The sequence below is a fragment of the Carcharodon carcharias genome, assembly GCF_017639515.1.
Source record: "Carcharodon carcharias isolate sCarCar2 chromosome 39 unlocalized genomic scaffold, sCarCar2.pri SUPER_39_unloc_1, whole genome shotgun sequence".
Classification (NCBI taxonomy): Eukaryota; Metazoa; Chordata; class Chondrichthyes; order Lamniformes; family Lamnidae; genus Carcharodon; species Carcharodon carcharias.
In genome coordinates this window covers 1110888-1128336 of record NW_024470814.1, presented here as the reverse complement: position 1 = coordinate 1128336, position 17449 = coordinate 1110888, and the positions used below count along the sequence as shown (strand labels likewise).

The 17449-nt window shown below is 48.0% G+C and overlaps 3 protein-coding genes and 1 pseudogene across 3 annotated transcripts in view; 3 read left to right on the top strand and 1 right to left on the bottom strand.

The window, feature by feature from the left end:
- Positions 1-381: 381 nt before the first annotated feature.
- LOC121274921 (histone H1-like) lies at positions 382-1041 on the top strand. The gene has a single exon (XM_041182300.1). The coding sequence runs from the start codon at positions 382-384 to the stop codon at positions 1039-1041; it is 660 nt and encodes a 219-aa protein (XP_041038234.1).
- A 3753-nt stretch (positions 1042-4794) lies between these two features.
- Positions 4795-17449, top strand: part of LOC121274854 (histone H3-like) — a 114938-nt gene continuing 102283 nt past the window's right edge. The window contains exon 1 of the mRNA XM_041182227.1: positions 4795-5080. Coding sequence (XP_041038161.1) covers positions 4795-5080 — 286 coding nt within the window. The remainder of the gene's footprint in view (positions 5081-17449) is intronic.
- On the top strand, positions 6760-7172 carry LOC121274868 (annotated as a pseudogene).
- Positions 13792-14592, bottom strand: LOC121274886 (late histone H2B.L4-like). The gene has a single exon (XM_041182276.1). The coding sequence runs from the start codon at positions 14263-14265 to the stop codon at positions 13927-13929; it is 339 nt and encodes a 112-aa protein (XP_041038210.1). The 5' UTR covers positions 14266-14592; the 3' UTR covers positions 13792-13926.

Here is a 17449-nt window from a genome sequence, read left to right as displayed (position 1 = left end):
CGTTGATTTCCAGATTTGGGATGAAAAGTGGAGAATATGCGGGCGATTGGGGGAGAGAGCGCGATCAGTGCTGCAACAAGACGGGTCTCAGTCGAGAATGGGGACGTCGATTTGAGTGGAAACTGGTGGAACGCAAAGGTTCGGGCGGCAGGGACGGGGGGGATACGGCCTGAGTCTCTGAAAAGCGGGGATTTCCATGGAATTGGGGAGTTTGTGAGGAGAGAGAAACACAGAGAGGCAGCAGCAGCCTAGAGCTGACAGCAGCTTGTCTCCGCCCCGTCCGCTCGCTGCCTTTAAGTTGCTCAGTGCCGCCACCAGCGGCTTCATTTCTCACCCCGTTCACATTGACAAGAGACACTTTTTTCTGCAGACTCCCGGAACATGACCGACACCGCAGACGCCGAAACGGCTCCTCCAGCCGCTCCCGCCGCCCAGGTCAAGACTCCCAAGAAGAAGAAGAAGGGGGCTCCCCGGAGCGGAGCAGCCGGTCCCAAGCTGGGCGAGCAGATCCTCAAGGTTGTGGCGGATTGCAGCGATCGCAAGGGGATGTCGCTGCCCGCCATCAAGAAGGCGCTGCGCGGCAAAGGGCTGGATGTGGACAAACTCGGCTCCCAGATCAAGCAAAGCATCAAGAGGAATGTGACGAATGGCTTCCTGGTTCAGGTCAAGGGCACGGGCGCCTCGGGATCCTTCAAAGTCCCTAAGAACACACCCCAGGGGAAAGTGGGGAAGAAGGCGAAGGCAGCAGCTGGCAAGAAATCTCCAGTGAAGAAAGCGGCAGCCAAGAAGGTGACGGCAAAGAAAGCAGCGGCCAAGAAAACTCCAGTCAAGAAAGCAGCAGCCAAGAAATCCCCAGCCAAGAAAGCAGCAGCCAAGAAATCCCCAGCCAAGAAAGCAGCAGCCAAGAAAACTCCAGCCAAGAAGGCGGCAACTCCAAAAAAGCCGGTGAAGAAAGCAGCCCCCAAGAAAAAGTCTCCTGCCAAGAAGGTGACGGGCGTCAAAAAAGTGGCCAAAGCGAGGGCCAAGCCCAAAACGAGATAAGCAAAGACAGGAAAGAAGGGAAAGGCCCCGAGCAAGTTGTAAACCTCTGAAACCCAAAGGCTCTTCTCAGAGCCACCCACGTTTCACATGAAAGAGCTGGTCCCCTGATCGAATGCGGCTTGTTCCTGGTGCCCGGCGCTGCTTCCCCATTAAAAAAAAATGTGTTATAGTCACTCCAACATCCCCAGCTACAATGCTGAACTCTTCTTCCGCTGTCTTCGTCTCCGGGCTCGCTTCTTTGGTCAGGAGTCATCTCCCCGTTCAACGGATCCTTTTACTCACCTCCAATATTCTCCCTCCACCTGGACCCTTCCCTCTGGATTCTTATCTTCTCTTGATCTTTTCATTGAGAACTGTCGGCGTGACATTAGTCGTCTCAATTTCTCTGCCCCTCTCACCCATTCTAACCTGTCTCTCTCTCTCTCTGAACTTACTGAACTCCATTCTCTCAGGTCCAACCCTAACATTGTCATCAAACCCGCTGACAAGGGTGGTGCTGTTGTCGTCTGGCGCACTGACCTCTACCTCGCAGAGGCTGAGCGTCAACTCGCAGACACTTCCTCCTACCTCTCCCTAGACCATCACCCCCACCACTGAACATCAAGCCATTGTTTCCAGGACTGTCACTGACCTCATCTCCTCTGGGGATTTTCCTCCCACAGCATCCAAACTGATAGTCGCCCAACCTCGGATGGCCTGCTTCTACCTCCTACCCAAAATCCACAAAATCCAGGACTGTCCTGGCAGAGCGATCGTGTCAGCCTGTTCCTGCCCCATGGAACTCATTTCTCGCTATCTTGACTCCCTTCTCTCTCCCCTTGTCCAGTCCCTTCCCACTTACGTTCATGATTCCTCTGACACCTTATGTCACATCAAAAATTTCCAGTTCCCTGGCCCAACCACCTCCTCTTCACCATGGACGTCCAATCCCCCGGGATGGTCTAGAGGCTCTCAGCTTCTTCCTCGAACAGAGGCCCAAACAATCCCCATCCACCACTACTCCCCTCCGTCTGGCTAAAGTTGTTCTCACACTGAACAATTTCTCCTTCAACTCCTCTCACTTCCTCCAAATAAAAGGTGTGGCTATGGGTACCCGCATGGGCCCCAGTTATGCCTGTCTCTTTATGGGGTATCTGGAACATTCCTTGTTCTAGTCTGACTCCGGACCCCTCCCAAAACTCTTTCTCCAGTACATTGATGATTAATTCAGTGCTGCTTCATGCTCTCATCAGGACCTGGAAAAAATTATTAATTTTGCTTCCAATCTCCACCCCTCCATCATTTTCACGTGGTCCATCTCTGACACTTCCCTTCTGTTCCTTTAACTCCCTGTCTCAATTTCTGGTGATAGACTGTCCACCAATATCCATTACAAGCCTACCGACTCCCACAGCTACCTCGACTACAGCTCCTCACACCCCACTTCCTGTAAAGACTCCATCCCATTCTCTCATTTCCTTTGTCTCCATCACATCTGTTCTGATCATGCTACCTTCAAAAACAGTTCCTCTGACATGTCCTCCTTCTTCCTTAACCAAGGTTTTCCACCCACGGTCGTTGACAGGGCCCTCAACCTTGTCTGGCACATCTCCCGTGCATCCGCCCTCACGCCTTCTCCTCCCTCCCAGAAACATAATAGGGTCCCCCTTGTCCTCACTTATCACCCCACCAGCCTCCACATTCAAAGGATTATCCTCCGCCATTTCCGCCAACTCCAGCATGATGCCACCACCAAGCACATTTTCCCTTCACCCCTCCTGGTGTCATTCCGTAGGGATTGTTCCCTCTGTGACACCCTGGTCCACTCCTCCATCACCCTCTACTCCTCAACACCCTCCTATTTCACCAGCCCATGACCACGCAAAAGATGCAACACCTGCCCTGTCACTTCCTCTCTCCTCACCGTCCAAGGGCCCAAACTCCCTTTTCAAATGAAGCAGCATTTCACTTGCATTTCCCCCAACTTAGTCTACTGCATTCGTTGGTCCCAATGTGGTTTCCTCTACATTGGAGAGACCAAACGCAGATTGGGTGACCGCTTTGCAGTACACCTTCGGTCTGTCCGCAAGCATTACCCAGACCTCCCTGTCGTTTGCCATTTTAACACTCCACCCTGCTCTCTTGCCCAGATGTCTATCCTTGGCTTGCTGCATTGCTCCAGTGAAGCCGAACACAAACTGGAGGAACAGCACCTCATCTTCCGACTAGGCACTTTACAGCCTTCCGGACTGAATATTGAGATCAACAACTTTAGATCTTGAACTCCCTCAATCCACACCCCCTTTCCATTTCTTCCCCCTCCCTTTTGTTTTTTCCAATAATTTATATATGTTTTCTTTTCCCACCTATTTCCATTATTTTTAAGTGTATTCCACGCATGGTTTATTTCACTCCACCCCCCACTAGAGCTGTACCTTGCTTGTCTTGCTCCCCAATCTTAATTAGCACATTCTTTTAGATAATATCACCACCTTCAACACCTCATTGTTCTTTTGTCTTTGACATCTTTTGGTTATCTCCTCCTATCACTGCTTGCTTTTCCCAACAACTCTCCCCCCCCCCACCTTCTTCCCGCCCCCTCCCTTAAACCAGCTTATATTTCACCCCTTTCCTATTTCTACTTAGTTCTGTTGAAGGGTCATGACTTCTTGACCCAGCTACTTCTTGACCCAGCCCAATCTCTTCAATCAATACGGGGATGAGCCGGCCTCACGGTAACTGGGACGGAGTTTTCGCCGCAGTCTCAGTTAACGAGCGCAGAATCAGACCCTTCGGCCCATCGGGTCCTTGCCGGCCATCAAGCACCGATCGATCCTAATCCCATTTTTCCAGCACTTGGCCCGTTGCCCTGCCTGCTCTGGCATTTCAAGTGTTCATCTGAATACTTCATCAATGTTGTGATGGTTCCTGCCTGTAACACCCCCTCAGGCAGTGTGTTCCAGATTCCAACCACCCTCTGGATGATTTTGTTTCCCTCAAACCCCCCTCCTGTCCCTTACCTTAAATCTACCCACTCCCCCGCACACTCCCCGGTTATTGACACCCCCTCTAAGTGGGTAAAGTTTTTTTTCCTATCTGCCCCATCTATGTCCCTCATAATTTCGTATACCTCTATCAGGTCCCCGTCCCCAACCCCTCAGCCTTCTCTGCTCCAGGGAAGACAGTCCGAGGCTATCCAGTCTCTGCTTCCGCATATTCAGGGTGGTGGCAATAGTGGGCCGAAACCCCGCTTCCCCACATCAGCCCCAACACGTGACTCTTCCGATTCACCCGTCACTCGAATGAACGCAGGTTGCCTTATTTTCGTTCAGGGGATGGGGGAAGTCGCGAGCTGGGCCAGGATTGCTTGCCCATCCCCCATTCCCCTTGAGCGGGCGGTGGAGAGCTGTGTTCTAGCACCGTTGCACTCCTAGCGCTGTAACCAACTGTTGCACAAAAAGAATGAAGCAGATATGTTAATGCATCGTTTTTTTTTAAATATCAGAACATATATGCTTTTAAAAGTTCCGACTTTCTGGTAACGTTGAATGCAATTGGCGGTTCGAGCAAGCAGTGCTTATCGTATAAAGTATGCTTTATGCGTGTAAAACACACACACACACACACACACACACACAGTCGGTTACCCACAGTCATCCCCTCTCACGCACTCTCCCTGTCCCTTTCTCAGTCAGGTCGGGGCGGGCTGTATAAAAGCGGAACGTGAAGCTGCTTCCCCCACTCATTCAGCAGCGATTTGACTGAAGAAGCATCATGTCTGGCAGAGGGAAAGGAGGCAAAGGACTGGGGAAAGGCGGAGCGAAGCGGCACCGTAAAGTGCTTCGCGATAACATCCAGGGCATCACCAAACCGGCCATCCGCCGCCTGGCTCGCCGTGGCGGTGTCAAGCGTATTTCGGGCCTGATCTACGAGGAGACCCGCGGGGTGCTGAAGGTTTTCCTGGAGAATGTGATCAGGGATGCTGTCACCTACACCGAGCACGCCAAGCGGAAGACGGTTACCGCCATGGATGTGGTGTACGCTCTGAAACGCCAGGGCCGCACTCTCTATGGATTCGGCGGCTGAACCGAATCGACCCGACTCTATAAACATAAACCCAAAGGCTCTTCTAAGAGCCGCCCACAACCTCACATTGAGAGCAAGTGACCTCAGAGCGGGAGAGGGAAAATCTAGATAAATACACAGCTTTGTCATCTGCGCATTTTCCATTCACAATATAATCGTGAGTCACACAAGGTCTCCTGGTTTAATTTAGTTCGGTTTTCAGAAATTTCCATTGATTTCCGCATGCTCATGTATATTACAGGCGCTGAACGGTCATAGTTTTGGAGGTAGCAGTCGTCCCGAATTTTATTCCCGCATCTTTCACAGCGATGGATGTGTGTGATTTCGACTTCAGTTCTGGTGGGAACTACCCTACCATTGGGATTGAAAACGTAAATGAAAGTACGAAGCGTCAGATTGTATATTTGCTGCTTAGATGATATTTCCCGTCAATCTCTGTCTGTCTCTCTCTCTCTCTCTCTCTGTGATGTGTGGTGGTATGGTCGCTGGACTATTAAACCAGGGACTCGACGGTAATAATGACCTGGGTTCCAATCCCGCAGGTGGATTAAAGCAAAATACTGCGGATGCCGGAAGTCTGAAGCAAGATCATAAATATCTGGGGAAAAATCAGCAGGTCTGACAGCGTCTGCGGAGAGGGACACAGGTAACTTTGCAAATCCGTTTGATTCCTCATCAGAACTCGCATTAAGTTATAGTTTGATCGGTCGCAGCATCTTACAGACGTTGAATTCTCGCCTGTCCACCGTTTTCACTCCTTTGTCATATTTTTTTCTTGTAGGCATCATATTCTCCCCTCAGCACTATTTTCACTTTTGTCCACCCCCCCCCACCCCCTCCTCCCTACCCCCACCTCCTCCCATACCCCCTCCTCCCCTACCCATCCCCTTTCCTTCTCCCCCTTCCTCCTCCCCCTCCCACTCCACTCATCCTCCACCCTCTCCCCCCTCCTCCTCCTCCCCTTCCTCGTCTCCTCCTCCCCTCCTCATCCTTCCCCCTCCTCCTCCCTCATCCTTCCCCCTCTCCCCTCCTCCTCCTCCTCCCCTTTCCTTCTCCCCCTTCCTCCCCCCTCCCCCTTCCTCCTCCCCCTCCCCCTTCCTCCTCCCCCCTCGCCCCCTTCCTCCTCCCCCCGCGCCCCCTTCCTCCTCCCCTTCCTGCCCCCCTCGCCCCTCTTCCTCCTCCCCTCCCCCTCCCTCCTCCCCCTCCCTCATCCTTCCTCCTCCTTCATCTTTCCCCCTCCCCTCCTCCCCCTCCCCCTTCCTCCTCCCCCCTCCCCCCCTTCCTCCTCCCCCTTCCTCCTCCCCAATTCCCTTCATCATTGCTCATTCAGACATCAGGGGAATTAGAATGTACCCGGTGAGGGGGTGTGCATGATTCTCTGGATGGAAGCGGTATCGCCTCCATGTCCGAGTCCCTCTGAAATTGGCGGGCATTTGGAAATTGATGAACTGTCAGTTTCTGCTCCACCAATCAGGGCCCAGAAATCCATGCAGCCCCCCCCCCCCCCTCCCCCCGCTTCTCTTTTCAAATTTCTCGGCGGGATTGCGCTGCATCCAACCAGGACAGGAGGGAGGTGACGGACAATGTCTTAAATAGACAGACACAGAGCGGCTTCATTATTCTCAGAGTCTGTGTTCCGCAGCGTTTGTTATCATGGCCAGGACCAAGCAGACAGCGCGCAAGTTGACTGGAGGGAAAGCTCCCCGCAAGCAGCTGGCGACCAAAGCTGCCCGCAAGAGCGCTCCAGCCACGGGCGGCGTGAAGAAGCCCCATCGCTAGAGGCCCGGCACTGTGGCTCTGCGGGAGATCCGCCGCTACCACAAATCCACCGAGCCGCTGATCCGCAAACTGCCCTTCCAGCGCCTGGTGTGCGGGAGATCGCTCAGGACTTCAAGACCGACCTGCGCTTCCAGAGCTCGGCCGTCATGGCCCTGCAGGAGGCCAGCGAGGCTTACCTGGTGGGGCTCTTTGAGGACACCAACCTGTGCGCCATCCACGCCAAGCGGGTCACCATCATGCCCAAAGACATCCAGCTGGCGCGCCGTATCCGCGGGGAGCGCGCCTAGACTGACCCAACCCGACTCTAAACTTCCCCCGACACCGAGAACCACAAAGGCTCTTTTAAGAGCCACCAAGTTATCCAATGAGAGCGTTAATCCGCACAAGGCGGGTGTTTTTTTTTTAGCAGTGTGAAAACAAAATACTGCGGATGCTGGAAACCTGAAAAAATAACCATCCTCAAGCTGTACTTTTGTGGTCAAATCGTCGTCACCCGTCGACACGTGGTCGTTGATTGAATGGCGGAGCAGACTCGATGGGCCCAATAGCCTAATTTCTGCTCCTGCGTCTTATGGTCCACCCTCGCCCACTGCAATCCACCCAATTCCCTGACTTTCTCGCCGAAACTCGGCAGCGTCCGTGGAGAGAATCAGTCAATGTTTCTCGCTCTGAAGGAGAGTCCTCTGGAACCCATGTGGACAAAGTCACACGGACCCGAAGGGTTAACTCTAGTCTCTCTCTCTCTCTCGAGGTTTTGCCAGACCTGCTGAGTTTTTCCAGCATTTTCTGTTTTCGTTTCAGATTCCCAGCATCCGCAGCATTTTACTTCCATGCTAATGAAGGATAGGTGAAGGCACAGATGCGGATTGGTCGAATTCCAGCCTTATTTTTTGTAACGTTCCTTGTGTTCCCATCTGCCATTGGTCCCTCATGTAGTTATCCTTTAAGGGTGAGCGCTTCAACAAAGCCGAAAAGGAAAACGCTGCAATCATCTGAGAGCGATTCCAGCACGGGAGCGTCTCATCTTTTTCTCTAAACACTCCCCTGTCTATATACTCACGTAATTCTTAAATAGCCGTAAAGAGAACGGCGCACCTCCCCCCTCCCTGCATTATTGTGAGTCATAGTCGTCGAGTTATGCAGCACAAGAATCAAGCCCTTCGGCCCATCTTGTCCGTTCCGGCCATCAAACACCTATCTATTCTAATCCCACTTTCCAGCATTTGGCCCGCGGCCCTGTGTGCTATGGCGTTTCAAGTGCTCATCCAAAGATGTTTTAATTGTTGTGAGGTTTCCTGCCTCTACCACCCCTCTCCCCCACCCCCTCCTCAGGCAGTGTATTGTGGATTCCAACCACGCTCTGGGTGGAGTAAAAAAAAACAATCCTCATATCCCCTCTAAACCTCCTGCCCCTTACCTTGGCACGTCATAACATTCAAGGCTATGGGCCAAGCGCTGATAAATGGGGTTAGGTAGGGAAGGTGTCATGGGAGGGGATCCATCACATCTGCTCTGATGATGCCACTTTCGAAAACAGTTCCTCTGATATGTCCTCCTTCTTCCTTAACCGAGGTTTTCCACCCATGGTGGTTGACAGGGCCCTCCACCGTGTCTGGCCCATCTCCCATGCATCCACCTTCACACCTTCTTCTCCCCCCCAGAAACATGATAGGGTCCCCCTTGTCCTCACTTATCACCTCACCAGCCTCCGCGTTGAAAGGATCATCCTCCGCCATTTCCCCCAACTCCAGCATGATGCCACCACCAAACACATCTTCCCTTCACCCACCCCGGCGGCATTCTGTAGGGATCGTTCCCTCCATGACACCCTGAGCCACTCCTCCTCAACCCCCTCCCACGGCACCTTCCCATGCAACCACAGAAGATGCAACACCTGCCCCTTTACTTCCCCTCTCCTCACTGTCCAAGGGCCCAAACACTCCTTTTAAGTGAAGCAGCATTTCACTTTGCACTTCCCTCAATTTAGTCTAAAGCATTCGTTGGTCCCAATGCGGTCTCCTCTACACTGGAGAGACCAAATGCAGACTAGGTGACCGCTTTGCAGAACACCTTCATTCTGTCCGCAAGCATTACCCATACCTCCCTGTCACTTGCCATTTCAACACTCCACCCTGCTCTCATGCCCACCTATCCTTCCTTGATTGCTGCATGGTTCCAGTGAAGCCCAACGCAAACTGGAGGAACAGCACCTCACCTTCCGACTAGGCACTTTACAGTCTTCCGGACTGATATATTGAGTTCAACAATTTTAGATCACGAATTCTCTCCTCCATTCCCACCCCCTTTCTGATTTTTCCCACTCCTTTTTGTTTTTTCCAATAATTTATATAGATTTTTCTTTTCACACCTATTTCCATTATTTTTAAATGTATTTCCATCTATTGTTTTATCTCTACCTTTAGCCTCTTTTGATTCCTTCACTCTACTCCACCCCAACTAGGGCTATCTGCACCTTGCTTGTCCTGCTTTCTACCCTTAATTAGCAAATTCCTTTAGACAATATCACCACCTTCAACACCTCTTTGTCCCTTAGATAATATCACCACCTTCAACACCTCTTTGTCCTTTAGATAATATCACCAACTTCAACACCTCTTTGTCCTTTAGATAATATCACCACCTTCAACACCTCTTTGTCCTTTTGTCTGTGACAACTTTTGGTCATCTCCAACTATCACTGGCCTTCTATCCAGCTCTTCTTGTCCCAACATCCCCCCAACACCCCACACCCACTCTTAAACCAGCTTATATTTCATCCCCTTTACTATTTTTCCTTAGTTCTGTTGAAGAGTCATACGGACTCAACACGTTAACTGTGTTCCTCTCCGCAGATGCTGCCAGACCTGCTGAGTTTTTCCCAGGTATTTTTGTTTTTTTTTATTAACTCTTCTCCGTCACTTTCACAGTGAAATTGGGTGATTTCTTGCTGCAAGAAAGGTTGCTTCTCTTGACCTTCGAGCCCACAATCTTGCTTTTCCTGGGCTGAAGCCCTGGACATTAGGCATCACCGCAGTCAAAACAATGGTTGCGCCAACACTTGGGCCGAGCATAGCTCCCCTTTCTCTGTGAACACGGCCGGCTGGGAACTGCAATCCTGCCAGCTCCAATCTCTGTCACATTATTTCAAGACCAGCGATGAACTCGGCCCACATTTGCCCACCCCCACCCCCCCCCACCCCCCCGACAACCCATTCACATTTTGGAGCAATGGTGCTGATGGTACTGCCAATTGGTCACTTTGGACAGAATCCAAATCGCTTTATTCATGTCTACCAACCAGTTATATGTTACCAAGGTGACCAACACTTAACTCACCAGTCAGGCGATGCACGGAGATGAAGGCGAAACAAAAACCGGCGCCAAATGAACAGATTCCAACCGATTTTTTTAAACCTGAAAAGTACAGCAATATAATTGTAAATCAAAGAGCGATTTTAATCGAAAACTGGGAAGTACCATTGATATATCACCACGAGTATTTTTTAAAAATCGCTCTCCTCGTTTTAATATTTCACATGGTATCAGGAATTTCACATTCGTTTTTTACAATCTGGTCTCTATTCTTCCTCGGTTAAGAAGATCAGAAGTGGGGATGATCGCTGACGATTGCACAATCTTACGTAGAATTGATGACTCCTCAGATACTGAAGCAGTCCATGCCCAAAGTCCTGGCAGCAATGCCTGGACAATATCCAGGCTTGGGCTGACAAGTGGCAAGTAGCAGTCACACCACACAAGTGTCAGGCAATGACCAGCTCCAACAGGAGAAAATCTTACCATCGCCCTTGACATTCAATGGCATTACCATCACTGAATCCCCCACTATCAACATCCTGGGGGTTACCATTGACCAGAAACTGAACTGGGACCAGCCATATAAATAATGTGTCTACAAGATCGGGTCTGGGACGAGGAATCGGCAGAGAGTAACTCATCTCCTGTCACACCAAAGCCTGTCCACCATCTACAAGGCACAAGTCAGGAGTGTGATGGAACACTCCCCACTTGCCTGGATGAGTGCAGCTCTGCCAATGCTCAAGAAGCTCAACACCATCCAGGACAAAGGAGCCCAGCCTACTTGAGCAGCCCCCTTTCCACAAACAAATGTTCATTCCCTCCACCACCAACGCACAGTAGCAGTAGTATGTACCATCTACAAGATGCACAGCAGCAACTCACCAAGCCTCCTTAGACAGCACCTTCCAAACCCATGACCTCTACCATCTATAAGGAAAAGGGCAGTAGGTACATGAGAACACCACCACCTGGAAGTTCCCCTCCAAGTCACTCATCATCCTGACTTGGAAATATATCGGCCTTGACATTCAATGGCATTACCTTCACTGAATCCCCTCACTATCAACATCCTGGGGGTTACCATTGACCAGAAACTGAACTGGGACCAGCCATATAAATAATGTGGCTACAAGAGTGGGTCTGGGGTGAGGAATCCGGCAGTGAGTAACTCATCTCCTGTCACACCAAAGCCTGTCCACCATCTACAAGGCACAAGTCAGGACCCACTGTCGCTGGTCAAAATCCTGGAACTCCCATCCTAACAGCACTGTGGGTGTACCTACACCACACAGGCTGTAGCGGTTCAAGAATTTAGCTCACCTCCACCTTCTGAAGGGCAACTAGGCATGAGCCATGAACGCTGACAAGTGAATGAATAAAAAAAATGAAACCGGCTGTAATCTGCAAGTTGAATGATTCATTTCACAGCACTCTGTAAGTGGACACATTTCAACTCAGCCTGTGAATAATACATCATATTTTAGGCTGGTCCCCATTCACGCAATTGAAAAATGCAACAGGTTTGTTGCTAGAACTTAGGTGAACTTTCAAATTTGGTGGTTCATGAGCGACTGCAGTTGGAAGATTTTTTTAAAACATTTTTTTCATAGGATGTGGGTGTCACTGGCTATGGCATGGTCATCCCTAAATGCCGTTGAGAAGGAGCTGGGTGAGCTCTTAAACTGTTCCTGTCCATGTGATGTAAGCACACCCACAGTCATGTTATTAAGCAGGTCAGTAGATACCGTATGCAATGTGGTACTGAGTGCAAATTTGATGAATGAGAAAACTGTCAAGTTTGTGTAAAATTGGCTCTTAATATATTGTTAGGACACAGCAGTTGGTCAAGGCTGAGTTATGTATAATCCCAGAGGGAAACTTTAAACAACTGTCATAACCATTTCACTTGCTATGTTTGAGAGGCAGCTCTGAATTCAGAAAAGAAACCACCAAGCCACCAGAGGTTTATTTTTTATATCAATTAAACATTTATTAATTGAACAAGCAATTAAACACATACACATGTCTACAAATTACTACCATAATAACTTTTAAACAAATGCCCACATTAGGGTAAACCTTCACCAAGGCAACAATAACCCATAGACTTATATAGACACCAGACAAATGACATTTTATATTATGAATTCAAAAGGAGGTCCCTTGCAATTTGTTTCATTTGCAGGCAGTTGTATGACTTACAGGCTACTTAGATATTACATGCCTCTCACCTACACACACAAAACTCTTTTCTGTATATACCAAGCCTTCCCTGTGAATACAAATTCTCATTGTATCACCAGGCCCTTTTAGTTCCACCTTTTCTAACAATAAAACTGTTTTCATAGTATCAATTCTATTTGTAATATAAACATATTGCTTGGTGTCTCCTAGCTTGGTGCAAGATTTCACCTCCAGTCTTTGAATGTTGAAAACAAAATGCAAATGTACCTTATTGTTTAACATCCTAAAGCTACTATTCAAAGCACCCAGACTAGCTAGCTTTAATCCAGTTAAGATACGTACACACATCTTACTACAAGTCCAATTTAAAATAATTTTCAAAAATACTTTACACATTAATATCTTCATGACATACACCCAGGACAGGAAAGGGGCCAAAAGATTAAGCACAGAGAGGTCCAGGGCCAAGTGATTTAATGAATGGTACATTAGTAAATAGAGACACAAAGATCACATGGACAGTGAAAGGAGTACACAGATTGTGTGTGTTTGAAACAGAGATCACAAAGGCAAGTGTGAAGCTCCAGACATTTTGTATTAAAACAAATCAATATTATAGAGCTAAAAGCAAAATACTGTGGATGCTGGAAATCTGAAACAAAAACAAAAATTGCTGGAAAAACTCAGCAGGTCTGAGAGCATCTGTAGAGAGGAAGACAGAGTTAATGTTTCACATCCATATGACTCTTCAACAGAGTTAAAGAGAAATAGAAATGAGGTGAAATATCAGCTGTTTAAGGCCGGGGGGTGGGGGGTGTTGGGGTGAGGGGAGCTTGGGGGTGCTGGTGGTGGTTGGACAGGTGAAGCTGGATAGAGGGCCAGTGATAGGTGGATGCAAAGTTGAGATTGCCAAATATGTCATAACCAAAAGGTCAAAGGGGTATTGATGGTGGTGACATTAAGCAGGATGAGCAAGTGTCAGATGGCCCTGGTGGGGGTAATGGTGGGGTGTGGGGACCAAATAGAAAAAGAATAAAAAGGTGGGGATAAAACAACATGGAAATAAATTGTAAAAATAACAGAAATAGGTGGGAAAAGAAAAAAAGTATATGATTATTGAAAAAAGGGGATTAAAAAAAAAAGGTGAGGATGGAGGAGAGAGTTCATGGTCTGAAGTTGTTGAACTTGATATTCAGTCCGGAAGGCTGTAAAGTGCCTCATCGGAAGATGAGGAGCTGTTCCTCCAGTTTGCGTTGAGCTTCACTGGAACAATGCAGCAGGCCAAGGACGGACATGTGGACATGAGAGCAGGGTGGGGTGTTGAAATGGCAAGCGACAGGGAGGTCTGGGTCATTCTTGCGGACAGACCGAAGGTGTTCCGCAAAGCGGTCACTCAGTCTGCGTTTGGTTTCTCCAATGCCGAGGAGACCACATTGGGAGCAGCGAATGCAGTCAACTAAATTAAGGGAAGTGTAAGTGATGCGTTGCTTCACTTGAAAGCAGTGTTTGGAATATTCTAGAGCTGTTGCCATAGCTTTTTCAGAGACTGTGTGATTGGCTCTTACAAAATCCATTGTGGAGTTTGAGTTGGAACTGGTACACTCTGGCCACCACCTTTGTCCCCTCTGCCATGGCGTGCTTGGCCAGTTCCCCAGGTAGCAGCAGGCACACAGTGATCTGGATCTCCCAGAAGCTGATGGTGCTGAGCTTGTTGTAGTGGGCCAGATGGGAAGCCTCACCCATGATGCGCTCGAAAATATCATTAACGGACAACTTTATGATGCTCATGGCCTCGGGGCAGATGCCGGTGTTGAGATGAACCTGCTTCATCACTTTGTAGGTATGGATGGAACAGCTTTCCTTCCTAGATCTCTTCATCTTCTTGCCACCCTCCTTGGAAACTGGGACATATCAGTCCTTTTATTTTTGCAAAATTATACCTTAGTGATAAAACATCTGAAACAACATTACAAAGCATTTCCAAAATTATTATCCCAGAAAGTGGAATGATATTCAAAATTGTCTACATGGACCATGTTGCACTTTTGAGGTGCTTCAATATAATCAAAGAAACATTGTAGCCATTTCAAAATGATCATTACAGAAAGTGCAATGACATGAACATTGTCTACATCGATCATGTGGTATGCTAAGGTGCTTCAATGTAATTGTCACATATTTATTGTAAACATTCAATGCGAGACATACAGCCTGAGGTGTTCCAGACAATGTGCAGCCCCTCAGTGCAGCACAGCTGGAAAGTTGTAGTCAGCTACTTTCCCCATTGCATCTCTGCAGCAACTGCCCCAAGCTATAGTGCGTCCCTCAGCGCTTGGAATGTGCCAGTCTGAAAATCTTGTTCATGGGCAACTCTTTGCACTGGAAGACAAACACATTTTGGGCAGGTCGAAGAACGTCTTTCATCGAGTTGATGATCCTCCAGCTGCAGTTGATGTTTGTCTCGGTGTGTGTAACTGGGGACAGCCCGTAGAGCACAGAGTCCTGTGTCACAGAACTGCTCGGGAGGAACCTCAACAGAAACCATTGCATCTCTCTCCAGGCCTCTATTGCAAAGGCACAGTCCACAAGGAGGTGAACAATGGTCCCTTTCCCAGCACAGCCACCTCGAGGGCAACTTGCGGAGGGGGTAAGAGTACGGGTTGTAGGAAAGATCTGACGCAGAGGACCATTCTCACCACCAGCCAAGCTGCGTCTTGGTGCTTGTTTGAAAGTTCTGGGCTTCAGGCATTCTGCCAAAGGACTTTGCCTGTCTGCTCGGGGGACCGTCCGACAGGATTCACCATCTCTTTTTCCCGCAGGGCCTCCAAGACGTTAAGTGTCGACAACTGCCTGGTGGACTTGTGGTCAAAGCGACTTTCTTGTCTTTTTTCTGAAAAATATACTTTATTCATAAAATATCTGAAAGAACATTACAAAACATTTCTAAATGCCCATCACAAAAAGTGGAACGATATATTGAAAGTAGTCTACGTGGATCATGTTGTACTCTGACGTGCTTCAATATAATCAAAGGAACATTGCAGGCATTTCAACATGGTCATTACAGACAGTCAGACAGTGCAATGGTATTTAAGTTAACTTCATAGATCATGCCGCACCCTGTGATTGTCAACAATGGCCAGTGCAAACTGCAGACATTCACTGAAACCTATGACTAAATTTGCTTTTTTTAGACTAACCCTGAGCTCTATGCTAATGAAAGATGTTTGATAGCTTTGTTCCAGGTTGGCTGATTTGTAATGATGTCAATTTTACAGCTATCCAGCTGGTTAGTTGAGCCACTCGATCACTTTTGTTGCTCTTCACAGCAACAAGCTGTCTCAGCAGTCAAATTCTCCAATACCCTCCACCACCCCAATCCACCCAATTCCCTGACTTTCTTGGGAAAAAAAAAACTCAGCAGGTCTGGCAGGATCTGTAGAGAGTCAGAGTTAATGTTTCCAGTCCGTATGATGGACAGTCGTGAAACCATGGAGCCATCGAGGAACTATTGTATGTCTGTCCTGTGAGTATGTGTTATGCTTTTCCTGTCTGTTTCTGAAATGTCACTGTGGATGTTACTACATACATGAGAGTTTCCGGTTGGTGTGTGTTTATTTTATTCTGCATCCTGGATTCTACGGTGCAGAGTGTTCACCCACCTCACCCACTCGACCTCCCACCCTTCACCTTTCATGGTCACGTCTGTGAAAATAGCCATTATTCTGTGCCTGTTATTTTATGTTAAATGAGTGAAGATTTATGCTTATGCTGCCAACCCCTGATATGAGAACGTGGGTTTGATTGCTTATCATATTGTGGTAAATGAGCATCTGTTTTTCTCTATGATCGTCTGCATCTGTTATGTCATTGTCATGACACCATGAACCCACCAGGCCCCATTACTTGAGTACGAGGTTCATGTTGTATCTTTCAATTTGTTATGTGATTATATGCTTGTGTATTTATCTGCCAGTTGTTGTTCAGTGATTGTGAATTTAAAAGGCAGTTGTTAATATGCGGGGAGGTGGCAGCAGTGGTTTTGTCACTGGGCTGGTGTTCCTGATACCCAGGCTAATGCTCTGAGGACCCAGGTTCGAATCCCACCATGGCAGGTGGTGAAATCTGACTTCAATAAAAATCTGGAATTAAAAACCTGAGGATGACCATAAAGCCATTGTCGATTATTGTAAAAACCCATCTGGTTCACTAATGTCCTTTCGGGAAGGAAATCTGCTGTCCTTACTTGGTCTGGCCTACGTATGACTCCAGACACTCAGTAAGGTGGTTGACTCTCAAAATGCCCTCTGAACAAGGGCAATTAGGGATGGGCAATAAATGCTGGCCTAGCCAGTGATGCCCACATCCCATGAATAAAAAAAAAAATTAAAAAACTGCTAAATAAGTGCTATTGATATTCTGTTCATGACAGTCTTTGGAATGGGGCTCTGAATTTTACATTGTGTCTGCCAATTTGTTAAATATAATGGCTTTATCAATCATGTTCCTGCTTGTTTCTGGGATATAGCTTTTTTTTTTGGTGTGTGTCTGCCAGACTTCGAAATGCCTGTATGGGATTAGATTGGGAAGTGCATATCCAGCTCTAGATAACCAGCATGAATGACAAAGTGTTGTACTCTACATGGCAATGTTAGCTATCTGAGTGTGGGTCATTCTGAACTTGTCAGTTTCTGGCATATCAATGTGCATTTTACTCTGCAACATTCATTTTAGCTCGAGGGAATTTCATTCTTTTTTCTCAGTCTTTGTTAGTTGAGTGTTTAGATTGCAGTATCTTTCAGTTTCTGGAATGCAAGTGAGTTTCATTCTACATCTTTAAACCCCTAGAATGAGGGTAGAGCACTTAATATAGTTTTTATGGATTTCAGCAAAGCCTTTGACAAGCTCCCACTTGGGAGATTATACTGAAGGCAAATGCACATGAGATACAGGGTAACTTGATAGGGTGGATTCAAAATTGGCTTTGTTGTAGGTGACAGAGGGTGATGACAGAAGGATTATTTAGTGACTGGAAGCCAGTGTTCAGTGGTGTACCACAGGG